This window comes from Colletes gigas, unplaced genomic scaffold, assembly GCF_013123115.1.
Source record: "Colletes gigas isolate AHSC1104 unplaced genomic scaffold, ASM1312311v1 Colletes_gigas_Sc00015, whole genome shotgun sequence".
NCBI lineage: Eukaryota > Metazoa > Arthropoda > Insecta > Hymenoptera > Colletidae > Colletes > Colletes gigas.
In genome coordinates, this window is record NW_025106644.1 from 6,309,017 (window position 1) to 6,321,931 (window position 12,915).

A 12,915-nucleotide genomic window follows, 5' to 3' on the forward strand; every position below is an offset into this window, starting at 1 on the left:
TCATTATATATTAATAATAAAGTATTTTATAATTATTTTGTAACACTCTTTAAAAACATGTTTGATATTCCATCTTCTCGTAAGATTATTAACATTTAATTACTTTATTTGTATAAAGAAATTCTTATTTTATAAATGACATTATACAGTTAAAAATTTCATATTGTAATGATAACTTGCATTTAGTGTAATGTAATGTAATGAACAATTAATTTACAATGAAATTATATATTATGATTTCTGTATCAAACAATTAATGCTAAAAAAATTAAAGTAATTGATATTTGTAATGCTTCTGTACAAACACATACAAATAAACAATTTTTAACGAATAACTTATAAAAGAAGAAGTAAAGTAACTTTCTTAAATTAATAATTGTTTGTTTTTTCCATAATACGGAAAAATTCTTCTTGAGAAATCTCTCCATCGCCATCTACATCTGCCTCATCGATCATTTCTTGTAGTTCTTCATCTGTAACATCATCACCTATTTGTCGAGCAACTGTTTGTAAATTTTTAAAAGTTATTTTTCCTGTATTGTCATAATCAAACAGTCGAAATGCTCTTAAAACTTCTTCCTTTGCATCCATTTCAAATATTTTGGCAGACATTAAGTTCAAGAATTCTGCGTACGATAATATACAAAGGCCATCTGGATCAGTATTTGCTATAAGCTTTTTCATTTCTTCTTCCTTTGGTTCGAATCCAAGTGCCCTAATAGCCACTATAAGTTCCTTGGTAGCAATTTTTCCAGTACCGTCTGGATCAAATAAATCAAATGCTTCTTTTATATCATTTCTGTGTTCTGCTGACAATTCCAGTTTTTGTCTACCCCCTTTTTTCATACTAACGCCAGATTGCTCCTCAGAAGTAGAAGCCTGAAAAATGATTATTTGTTTATGTAAATAGTATTTACTCCAGTATAAACATTACCAAAATGAATAATAAATGCAATACATACCATGCTTAAATAAAACTATTTGCAATGTTAGATATCACTGGATTACTACTTAAAATATGTGATAATAGATACAGTCATCGAAATAAGTATCCATGCACTGCAATGCGTTCAATTTAAATATAGATAATTTTGATCATAGCAGTTAGGGAATTAATTCGGCTTTAAAATTGTATGAATTTTCGTATAACTTGAATAAAAATATAACAAACAAGTTTCAAATGCCGAATGAAGTAAGGAAGTCAGCGTGAAAAAAAGTATTCGTACAGTAGCATCTACTGACGAAATATTGTACCAAGTACCAATAAAAATCAGAATGCCGGAGGAATCCCGGTTTTCTTTTGTTTCATAGTAATCAATCAATTTTTAGGAAAATAAAAGAAAATCCATTTGAAAGTTCTCTTAAAATAACTGATGAATTAAAGAGAAGTATTAGTAACAAAGTTTGTTAAAAAATAATAACGAATAAACTTCGTAAGAATCAGAGTAGTTTGCACGAGTAGTTGGAAAGAAATCCTACAATAATAAAGTTAATAGAAGAAACAGAAGAAAAATATGCTATTAATTAAATATAATATTTGAGGTCCAGATGGAGAAAAATTGGTGTATAGAGAAACTATACTGTGCTAGAATTCTTGGAGTCGAAAAACATTAAACCTACAACAATTGTATAGAACGTATTCAAATTACTACTACGTTATTATGTTATCGCGTTAAGATTATATGTATGTAACCCGCGCTATATTCACGTAGGTATATAGATTTCGCCCTGACGCGTCCTCAAATTTGATTTAACAAAAACGTGTCGACTTTATACGTTACTCTGTGATAATGTACGAACCGAGAGTTATAAAGAAAGAAAAGATTGTTTCTCTTGCAGGTACACTGGGTGGTAGAGCGAAAGTTATCATAAATGTTACGGTGATCACCGCGAGCGCTGTATTACTTTATTTATGGAGGTTAATGTTTGCATGTTTCGCGTGATATAATTAATTTCAGTCTCAATTAATAAAATAGTATTCTCGTTTAACATTGTTCTGTATGTGTTTACTTTATGAGAAACAGTTATAATATAACCTTGTTATTCAGAGTAATTAAAGATACGGCATTAGCACTTTTAACCTAAATCGTTCGATTTAAAAACATAAAAAGTTTCTTTCACCAATGTAAGTATAACAATAATTTTATCTTGCATTTCAGTAAAAATGTTATAAGGAAAGAGAGACTTGTTAAAGAATTTGAGGGAATGCCTGATCTAAATCCATTCGATGCTTTTAATAGGAGCATACTATTGTTAAACGAAAACAATTCTAATTATCTTGTTGGAAATTTGTACAGAAAGATTCATGTACCATAATCAACAGGAAACTCTTCAACAATGAACTAAGAAATATCTATGGCAAAAAAATTAATTTGCTTATGTACTCTGTTGTTTTGTTTAATAATTATTCAATTTTTGAGGTAGTCTTGATTTATAAAATTTATATGGTGGAACGTAGATTATATTTAAAGAGGATCGATGTAGAAAAGTATGATTGTGGAAAGTAGATAATGAAATTTTTATAATTGCATAGTATTTATTCTAGAATCTTGTACTATTAAACGAAATAAATTGTTCAAATATATGCATGATGTAATTGTTTAATCATTTATTGAATAACATTTTCGTTAGAATATTGATTGGTTCCTACTATTAATTATTGTTGTATTTTACATAAATCTATAAACTGAATGTTATACAAGTTCTTAATTTTATATTAAATATAAATACGTGTATATGTTACAGCACATCTAAGGAATTATTAAAATTTAATATAAAGCATTCCTTGTATGAAGGTAATATGGACGAAGAATTACAAAATAGTAATGTTTCGTGTAACAAATTGCTTCTAACTGAGGACGATAGTATATTAGATTTTAAAAGTCCAAAATCAAAAATTATTAAACCAACATTAAGTGAATGTACCAAGTTTAATATTTTGAAACAGAAAAGAAAAACAACCACAAAATTGAAGAATGTTGGCAAAAATCATAAAGAAATAAAGCTTAAGCAACATTCAGAGAAAAGAAAACAGTTACAAGAATCTCAACTTTCTATAGAATCATCTTTCTTTAAATCTAAAATTGATTGTGATAATAAAGATTCGACTACCGATGTAAAAGTGGCTTTTGTATGTCCTTTATGTTTTAAAACATTCAAAGATATAAACTCTCAGGTATTACATATGAAAATCTGTGCATGCAAAAATAACATTTCTACAAAAAAGCTACTAGATGCAATAGAGCTTCAAAAGCGTCAAGAAGATGAAAGAATATCTTTAGGTTTACTTGCTGCACCAAAAATACAAGACAAGAAGAGACCAGTATCATGTCGAATAGTATGTACTTTTTGTTTCAAACATTGTATCTAATGCCTTCCACAAAATAATAATTAGAATTACACATATTATTTTTTTAATAGAATTCATACCAAGACTCTGACCTTCAACTTGCATTAGTATTATCAAAATCTCTTCAAGAAGCAGAAGAATTTGATGAAATTAGTGAAAAATTATCTCAAGCACCAAATCAGTTTGCATTAAAAGTACTGGAACCAGTTAATAATAAACCATTGGAAAGGTTTGGATTTGCAAACAGCAAACCTGTATCGCTTATGAAAACTAAAAAAAGTATGCATATATTATATTTATGTATATCTTAATTTTAATAAATAAGTAGTTTTAGTAAATTATGTAGTAAATTTTTTATCAGAAAACTGTAACAGAATAACTGTTCTTCAAACACGTTCTCAAGAAGACAGAAATCGAATCTTAACGGACAGAATTGCAGAGATTCTCATGGGAGATGAACCAATTACTCAAAAACAGAAACAAGAAAATGAATTTAGCCAAGAAATTAGAGTGAAAACTGTTCTAAAAAGTTATTTACTCCAAGAACTGTATAATAAGGTATGAGTACTATTTGTACATTGCAATCATATATTTCATAAATTACATATTGCTTATTACCTAATTTAAAGGGTGAAAAAATATGGGACAAAGCAAGATTAACACCAAACCAAAAATCCTTTTATGTATCAAATCTCTCAAAATATATAATTCCACAAGAAAAACAAATAGAAGCAGTAAGTAAGATATACATACGTGTATTAAATCTTGTAAATTAATTACTTATATTTTATTGACAGAATTATTAACTATATCTCAATTATACTTATAGAAAGAAACAGTTGTTATAAAACGTGCAAATACATGCAAAATGGACAATATAAAATTGAATCTGAATAAGATAGATACAAGCAGAGACAGGAACAAATTTTTTGATATATCTCAAACAGATTTAAATCTTACAAGTAAAAATCATGAGAACTGTGAAGATAAACAATTCATTAGTACTCTTGCAATAAATTGGGGAGATGCATTGAACGATAGCTCTGCAAGTGATATAATAATATTTGTTAATAGTGGCAAATATATTTGGGCCCATAAATTAGTGTTTTACGTGCGTTGTTCCAACATACTGTTTGATAGTATGCCTAATGATACTTCACAATTTACTGCAATCAAAGAAAAAATTTGTTGGCTTGATACATCTTACAATATTGCCATAGCATTTTTGGAATTTATTTATTGTGGAATCATTCAAAAGTATTTGAATATTTTTGAAGATTTGGTAAACTTTTCTTTTTTAAGAAATTTGGCAAGAAAGTATAAAGTGAAAGAATTGTTTGCTTATTTACAAATAAAAGAATCTGAAATTAAACAAGCAGAGGTTCAAATGAACAATATGAAAAATATTGAATGCGAAGAGACATTGATTGTGAGAGAAACAGATAATATAAAATTAAATTCGAATAATTTAGAAGATTTAATCGATGATGAAAAAGATCTCGTATTAGATGAAAAATCAAGTCAGAAATACTTGGAAGAATACCTACCATATTTTTCCACGCAAAAGATAAAAGAAAATACATGCAGAGAACGATTGCCTCAAGAAGAACTCGATTGTCTAAATAAAATAAATATTATCCGACAGTGTAATGCATCTCCAGATATGTTTGATGATAATAATTATACAATGCCAAACTACAAAAAGAAATGTAGCGATCAAATTGTGTACAAAGAAACAAAAACAAATGAAGATCTTAGTATTCTTGAATCGATTGATAAGATAAATGATACCGCCAATTGTTCTAAGATTACAAACACTGTCCCATACAAGAATGTTGAAGAGTGTATAAATTCATCGTCAAATACACCTCACCTCAGTAGATCAAAACAAAGGAATATAAATCATTCTAATGTAATAAAAACAAAGAGTAATCTGAGTTTATTTATTGACCGATTTCAAATAGAAAATGCAAATTCAGATTTTGATACAGATTCGGAAGTTACAACGATATCGGATTCTCTTAAATTAAGTAGAAATCCATTTAATACGAATCAATATGACGATAGTGATTTAGATTCTATATCAAATGGAAATGCTTTTGCAGAAAAAAGATTGGAGGAAAAGAGAGATATTTTGAGTAAGTTTGATTATGATGATGCAAGTTGTAAATTAGATATAGATACTACATCCACAGAAAGTGATGCTAATATGCATTTGAATTTTGAGCCAATAGACAACTTGACGCAATTGTTGGAACATAATGTAGCAAGTTGCACAGAAAAGTATATGGAAAGTAACTCTATAAACAAAAGTGTTTCCAGCAGAGAAAAGAAAATTCAGAATGAAATAACAGCTTCTATGTCTGAAAATCTACCGAAGCAAAATGCAAATGTTAAAAGTTTAGATAACATTGTGACTGGAAAAGCATGTTTTCTATCAGAATACAATGAAGTTCAAAGCATTAATTCTTCCGATTTCGATACAGATGATGGTGAAGTATCTATATATACAAGATATAAAAAAAAGCATCAAAATAATAGTATAGTTAATTATCGGGATTATGTAGCAAAGCATGTACTAAATAATTCGGAAGAATGCGAATATAAAGGAACAAGTAATATGGATAATGAAGACGTTACTGTATTGTCTGATGTAGATATAGACAATAATTTTTCTATAATTACAGAAAATCAATATATTAATAAAGCAGAAAAGAAACAATTGGCCTTTGACATTGAAGAATCTGTGCAAACATCTCAACATAATTTACAAAACCGTAATGACAAAATTGATTTTTCTATTAATATTACATCTCCAATAAGTACTCAAAGAAATATTCAAAAGATTCGAAAAACTAATAATTTAAGCGAATTAAAATGTAGCAATTCAGAGAGTAATATAGATTTGGATGCAATAAGAAATAATTTGTTAATATCATCAACAAAATCAAGAACAGATAGATGCGAGTCAGTGGGATCTCCTATATTTATATCCTCTAGCCCGGAATTAGATTTTGATGCTGTAAATGTGGATGTATGTAATGAAAACAAAGTAAATCTCAATGTTCCAAATTTTAATAAATCTGACGATAATATCGAATTTTTTGAAAAAGATATTTATTTAGCAAATGTTTACAATAATGATGATGATGATAATAATCGTAATAATAAAAATGATAGTAGAGATACTTGTTTGCCAATTGTTAATAGAATAGGCCTGTTAACTGAATCTCCTTCTCTAATACGTAAAAAAAGAAAAGGAGAAATTTCATTTACTACAACGACTAATGAAAATAATAAATCGTTCAGAACTAATGAGTACTTTTTAAAAAAATTCAAAAATTCAGAAAGATCATTAACCATGAAACAAAGTAACAGAAAATTTCAAAGAAAATCTATGTCAGAGAACAATTTGCCCATTGATGCAAAAAATACTAAGAGTAATGTATCAAATCCTTATGATAGTTTAAATCAATCACAATGCAAGTGTGCTCGTAAAGGAATTTTAAAAACAGTTACATCACCTACAATTATCAGAGACAATGTAACTCCTTCTCCTAATTATAATGGCATGAAGACACCTGAACTTCATGTAAGTTAATAAATTATGTTTGGTAGACAACAAAGTTAAATTTACAATTTATTAATTTGATTTTAGAGAGAATTACAGAAATATGGATTGAAATTACAGAAACGAAATAAAGCTGTAAAATTATTGACATACATTTACGACGAGTTACATCCTAAAATTTTTACAACACCAAAAAAAATAGAATCTGAATCTGAATTTGAAGTTATAAGCAGTGACGACGAAGAACCACCAAGAAAAAAGACAAGTTACGATAAAAGTGACGTTGGTTGCGTCGATGATTATAAATATGAATTGAAGCTTTCTCAAGATAGGTATATGTAATTATTACTATACATATATTTAGTTTTTTATGATTAATTAAAATTGTAGATTTTGAGTGTATTTAATATACATGTAAATTTAACAATTCTATAGCCCTGAAACTATAGAATCATCAGTAAATATAATCAGCGATGAAAGAAAATTTAATAAATTCGAACTGACAACTACAACTGATAATCCATCAAATATTAATAATATGTTTTCTAAATTAATTAAAGTTAAAAGAGAATTACATAACAACATTTTAGCATACGAACCATTATGTATAGAATCATTATATTCCATGTTGAAGGAAGAAGGCTTGAAATGCAACATGAATATACTCATGAACTTTTTAGACGAACAGGTAACAACATTTCTATTTTTAAATAAAGTATAAAATATTTAAAATATTTTAATATGATAGTTATACTTTTTCAGTGTATTACGTTTTATTTTCAAGACACAAAACTAAAGAAAAGTAGGAAAAAATAGAATTTAACATAAGCGAAACAAATGAGATAGATATATGTATGTTGAATGAATAATGCAGATAGATCCACGTATATATATATTCATTAATCCTTATGGACGACTAGGATGATAACTAGTTGCTATAGTCGATTCAAATATTATTCGTAATGATCGAATGATGCTAAAAATATTGTATACTTGGATCAAATTGTTTAATTAATTAAGAACATAAAAATATTTTACTAGAATATAATTTTGATTGCGCATTTCATTATATTAATATTACGAGAAGGAATAAGAAATTTTCAAATTTAAATGCATCTCATAATACTTTCCTATTATGATGTATATTCCAGTATATCCTGCTGAGAGAAATGACTTGTTGTTTCGTAACTATTATTAACAAATTTCTGTTGTAAATTTTCATTTTATGTGGTAAATAATTCATGTTTAAAGCTTGTAATATTATTTAACTAGTACGAGATATGAGTCCATTTAGTTCGGGTTGAAGAAATTCTGCTACAACAGCTGACACCATTTCATCAAGCATATTCCTTAATATATTAAGGTTCCTAGAAACATTTTTGAGAGTGCTATATCTGTAGTAATTTAAAAAAATTGTGTATATCATTTCTTCGGAAATTTTAAGCAACTTACTGCTTCTCAGGGGATGCGCATAGTTCACTATAATATTTAATTTTAGGTTCGGTACCGCTGGTTCTTAATGTTACGACCAAACCATTCTTGAATGTAAAAGTAATCATCTGACTTGATTTTGAAACAGGTAAAAGTGCCTTATTTTCTGGTTTTGTATTATCATATCCAGTTGTTAGGTCACGAACACCTATTATTGAATATTTTCCATCTAGGATGCTTGTTGGGTACTGAAAAATAGTTTAGATTAAAACAGTAGCAAGTTTAAAATAATTTATTTGTTATCACGAATCTTTGCATTTATAATAGATTTCTTCCTGAGATTTTTACCGTATTTGGTTCATCAGCATAATTTCTTAATCTTTCAAATATTATCTTTATTACATCTGGTTCATGGCATATCCAGTACGAGTTTTTAGAAATGTGATATCCGTATCTAGATTAAATGTATACAGTTTTTTAGTTGTATATATAATTCTACAAGTTTTAATGTAGATAAATGATTGAAACATAAACAATAGTGTATCGTACCGAGCATATATTTCATCCAACTTATCACGAAGAGTAAGGCCCATAGTTTCAAGGTAAGTTGATAATTCTGCTATATGCATGCCAGCACTTATACCATCCTTATCAAGAACGTTAGAACCACACATGAAGCCAATAGCTTCTTCAAATGCAAAGATAACTTCTTTACCTGCTTTTTTCAATTCCACAGTTCTATTACCCATCCACTTAAAACCTGTTAGAGTTTCCTTTTGAAACACACAAAATACAGTTAGAATAATAGAAGTAACAAAAACTATTTTACTCTAAATGTACATACCTCAAAATTAAATCCTTCTTGTTTAGCCATCGATGCCAAAATTTTACTCGATACCGTTGATGCTAACATATATGTATGAGAAAAATCTGTATCAGGATGTTGCACTTGATACACATGCATCATCCACCATCCCAACAGTGCTCCTAATTCATTACCAGAAAATATGTACCATTCATCGCTGCAACAAAAACGTTCAAGTATTTAGCGTATTAAACATTTTCATTAATAAAATGCCCAAATTACATACTTGGTTATTTTTATAGCACAAGCTAATCTATCTGCATCAGGGTCATTAGCAATAATAATCGAAGAAGAATTTTCGTTTGCTACTTTTATACTGAGATCTAGAGCACTTTTTCCTTCTTCGGGGTTTGGAAATTTAACAGTTGAAAATTCTGGATCCGGTAACTTTTGTTGCTCGACTACTATAAATGGCTAAAATAAATAAAAATAAAAATTAGTTTTATAATTTAGAACAATTAAAATATATATTTTTTTTTTGGATTCTCAATAGGTAAATTGTAAATTGTATTAGTAGATTCTTTGGCCGTAAGAAGAATTCATTTTTTTAAATTGCTAAGCAATTTAGTTTGTTTATTTGCGAAAGCATTAAAATAATTAGCAATACCTTTAAATTTGCAGTATTAAAGGCTGCACTCATATATTCATATCCAACACCATGCATAGGAGTGTATGTGAATTTTAGTATTGTATTTTTATTTACTTCAGGATATAGAACAGTTTGTTTGAGATCATAACAATAGGATTCCATAATGTCATTCCATGGATCTTTGTATAAAGGACTGTTGTAGATTTTGGACACATTCCACGACGATTCGATCGGTTCAAGATTTTCAAGTATATACTTTTGGATTTTCTTATCGTGCGGTGAAATTATTTGGGCTCCATTTTCCCAATAGACTTTATAGCCATTATCATTTTTGGGATTATGAGAAGCTGTAATCATTATTCCAGCCGCACATTTGTATTTCAATATGCTATAAGATATAAAGGGGGTTGGAACAACTTTTGAGAAAAGATAAACTTTTATGTTTCTCGCTGCAAAAATTGTGGCAGTCAATTCTGCAAATCTAAAATAATAATGTGTAAACAAAAATGTAACGTGTTAATACAAAATACATGATATAGATTAATATTAACCTTTTACTATGGTGACGCCCGTCGTATCCTATTACTACACCTTTTGCAGTTACATCAAGTACAACATCGATTAAATACTTAGATAAACCTTGACCAGTTTGAACTATAACTAAATCATTCATCTGACTATATCCTGGACCCATACAACCTCTCAAACCAGCTGTCCCAAATTCAAGCCTCTTTAAGAATAAATTGAATAAAACTTTGCTATTATTGTCAGAAATAAGTTTTTCAACTTGGCGTTCTGCTTTTGGATCCTAAGAATGCATCATTTAAAAATAAGCCTTGTAATCAATATAGTATGTATTTAAGCTATAAAATATGAATTATATGTATTGAAAATATTGCCAATATCAGAACCTTGTTCCACATTAACCATTCATTGATTTTATCATCCAATTCATCATTTCCAGTGTTGATAGAAATTTTTTTAGCCATACTAACAACGTTCTTCTGTACAAAATAACCAATAATTTAATAATTCTTTTATTAAATATATCGGATACACTACTTCTTCATGAACTTGTTTGCTATTCATTCAATAATTAGACACGTTATCGATATTACGCTCGTAGATAAAATATATAAAAATTAGTGTAAGTAAGTACATGTATTGCGCACACATTAAATTGTAAATATGAATCATTCCGGGCGGCTACGTAAAATTCTGTTTGAGGTTTCAGGCAGTGTTATCAGACCGCGCACTACGTGCACCGGGAACTCCTCGCCTCGCACATTCTTATTTCAGAAATTATGCCAGATTACGTGTAAGTAACTGAGCTCGTACAGTTTCGGAAAGTCGAGAAAGATAAACCGACACTCGTCCTCTTTTAACTCTATTCTCCAAAGCTGCCCGGCCGGAGTGACCACGGTGTTCCCTTAAAACAAATTCGAATCTAACTAAGTTCTGAAACCATTTCTCTCTATATGTTATTTCATGTAATTAATTAGTTATAAACGATTACTGGGAACGATAGTTGTTATTTCAATATTGCGCCTAAAAAGTGCCGAAATATAGTGTCGCCATCTAATATCAGGGGTTCGAACTGAAAAAATCGTGCCCGGATCACAGAATGTGTGGGCAGTACCTTGATTATTCGCTAATAACTCCTTTTCTGGGAATAAAATATAAACTTTTAGAATCGAAGAATATAGTATAGACCCTTGGCAACATTCAAGGATACTTTTTCTAGCCATGCCATGCGTTATTAAATAGTTATTAACAAATATCTCAAGTCGGAACATTTACGGCTGTATCACAGTCTGCATTAATCGATGAGTTATCAATTTTTCGCCAATAACAGACATATTTTCGCTATTAGGGAATCAAGTAGACATCCCTGGCAACATTCAAGGATCAATTTTACAACGCTCCGCGCTCTAATTAGTTAGTTATTAGCGATACATCCGTAAGGTGTCGCGTTAAAAGTTCGAAAACGTGTGCCGACTTCCCGATATTCGTTAATAACTATTTAACAACGCGTGCCATGGTTGGAATAGCTATCCTTGAATCTTGCCATGGGTCCCAGCTATATTCTTAAACTCTAAAAGTTCATAATTTAATCGTAGAAAAGGAATTATTAGTAAATTACAATGGTACAGTGCCACTGTATATCTATATATATCAAGACGACATCTACGGTAAAACGCCCAAGTTTGTCGAGAAATAATTCACTTCTTTGCACGCTAGATGGCGCCCCAATTATTTACGATCGAAAATTAATTTCAATTTATTTATTAATACAACAATACAGTACTTGGTAATTCAGATCGCTTATAAATATTTCACAATTAATGCCAAAGGCCCAAATTTGTCCAGAAACAGTCCTATTCCTGTCAGAACAAACCGCCAATCTAACCATGACACTACAACACATGGTCCTAGTTTCTACGTTTTATAGACACTGTTTATGAATCAGACTGACGCACATATAATCTAAAGTTAATGTCCATTACGTTTAACGCCATGTGAAACTGTATATTTGCTCAAAGAAACGTAAAAACTAGGAATTGTATGTGTTGCAGTGTCATGGTTAGATTGGCGGTTTGTTCTGATAGGAATAGGACTGTTTCTAGACAAGTTTGGGTCTTTGACGTTAATTGTGAAGCATTTATAAGCGATCTAAATTACCCAGTACTCTATTGTTGTATTAATAAATAAGTAGAAATTAATTTTCGATCGTAAATAATTGGGGCGCCATCTAGCGTGCAAAGAAGTGAATTATTTCTCGACAAACTTGGGCGTTTTACCGTAGATGTCGTCTTGATATATATAGATATACAGTGGTACAGTGCCCACTTAATTGTCTGCGCTTGAGGTAACGTGGGCATTGATGGAGATAACGCGGTCACTTATGTGGGCACTGTTGTAGTTATTATAGTAATAATAAGCTTTAGACACTGTTTATTAATTAGACTGACGTGCATATAGTCTCAAGTTAATGTGTATTACGTTTGACACAACGTGGAACCACCGCGTATTTGTTGAAAGAAACGTAGAAATTAGGAGTATGCGTTGCTGTGAGAAGAGGGGATGTTGGCGTTGTGTCTATCTGAGAG

At 29.6% G+C, this 12,915-nt stretch overlaps 3 protein-coding genes across 6 annotated transcripts; 1 reads left to right on the top strand and 2 right to left on the bottom strand.

Annotated features, from left to right (window-relative positions):
• Positions 1-283: 283 nt before the first annotated feature.
• LOC122399762 (caltractin) lies at positions 284-1,915 on the bottom strand. Of its 3 annotated transcripts, none has more exons than XM_043400699.1 (3): positions 1,801-1,915; positions 963-1,059; positions 284-879 (listed from the first exon to the last, which is right to left on the bottom strand). In XM_043400699.1, the coding sequence occupies exons 2-3, from the start codon at positions 963-965 to the stop codon at positions 370-372; spliced, it is 513 nt and encodes a 170-aa protein (XP_043256634.1). In that variant the 5' UTR covers positions 966-1,059; positions 1,801-1,915; the 3' UTR covers positions 284-369. The 3 variants fall into 3 exon arrangements, with proteins under 3 accessions (XP_043256634.1, XP_043256633.1, XP_043256632.1); XM_043400698.1 differs by lacking the exon at positions 1,801-1,915 and adding an exon at positions 1,694-1,799; XM_043400697.1 differs by lacking the exon at positions 1,801-1,915 and having other exon boundaries at positions 963-1,159.
• Positions 1,783-7,825, top strand: LOC122399760 (protein PFF0380w). Of its 2 annotated transcripts, XM_043400693.1 has the most exons (10): positions 1,783-1,918; positions 2,160-2,503; positions 2,746-3,337; positions 3,421-3,628; positions 3,711-3,907; positions 3,979-4,083; positions 4,179-6,941; positions 7,008-7,252; positions 7,356-7,608; positions 7,683-7,825. In XM_043400693.1, the coding sequence occupies exons 2-10, from the start codon at positions 2,379-2,381 to the stop codon at positions 7,734-7,736; spliced, it is 4,542 nt and encodes a 1,513-aa protein (XP_043256628.1). In that variant the 5' UTR covers positions 1,783-1,918; positions 2,160-2,378; the 3' UTR covers positions 7,737-7,825. The 2 variants fall into 2 exon arrangements, with proteins under 2 accessions (XP_043256628.1, XP_043256629.1); XM_043400694.1 differs by lacking the exons at positions 1,783-1,918; positions 2,160-2,503 and adding an exon at positions 1,925-2,125.
• Positions 7,826-8,147: 322 nt separating this feature from the next.
• LOC122399761 (glucose 1,6-bisphosphate synthase) lies at positions 8,148-11,181 on the bottom strand. The gene is made up of 9 exons (XM_043400695.1): positions 10,717-11,181; positions 10,357-10,613; positions 9,824-10,286; positions 9,443-9,630; positions 9,196-9,373; positions 8,901-9,124; positions 8,700-8,805; positions 8,373-8,599; positions 8,148-8,287 (listed from the first exon to the last, which is right to left on the bottom strand). Exons 1-9 carry the CDS (start codon positions 10,792-10,794, stop codon positions 8,185-8,187), a joined length of 1,824 nt encoding a protein of 607 aa, XP_043256630.1. The 5' UTR covers positions 10,795-11,181; the 3' UTR covers positions 8,148-8,184.
• Positions 11,182-12,915: the final 1,734 nt, after the last annotated feature.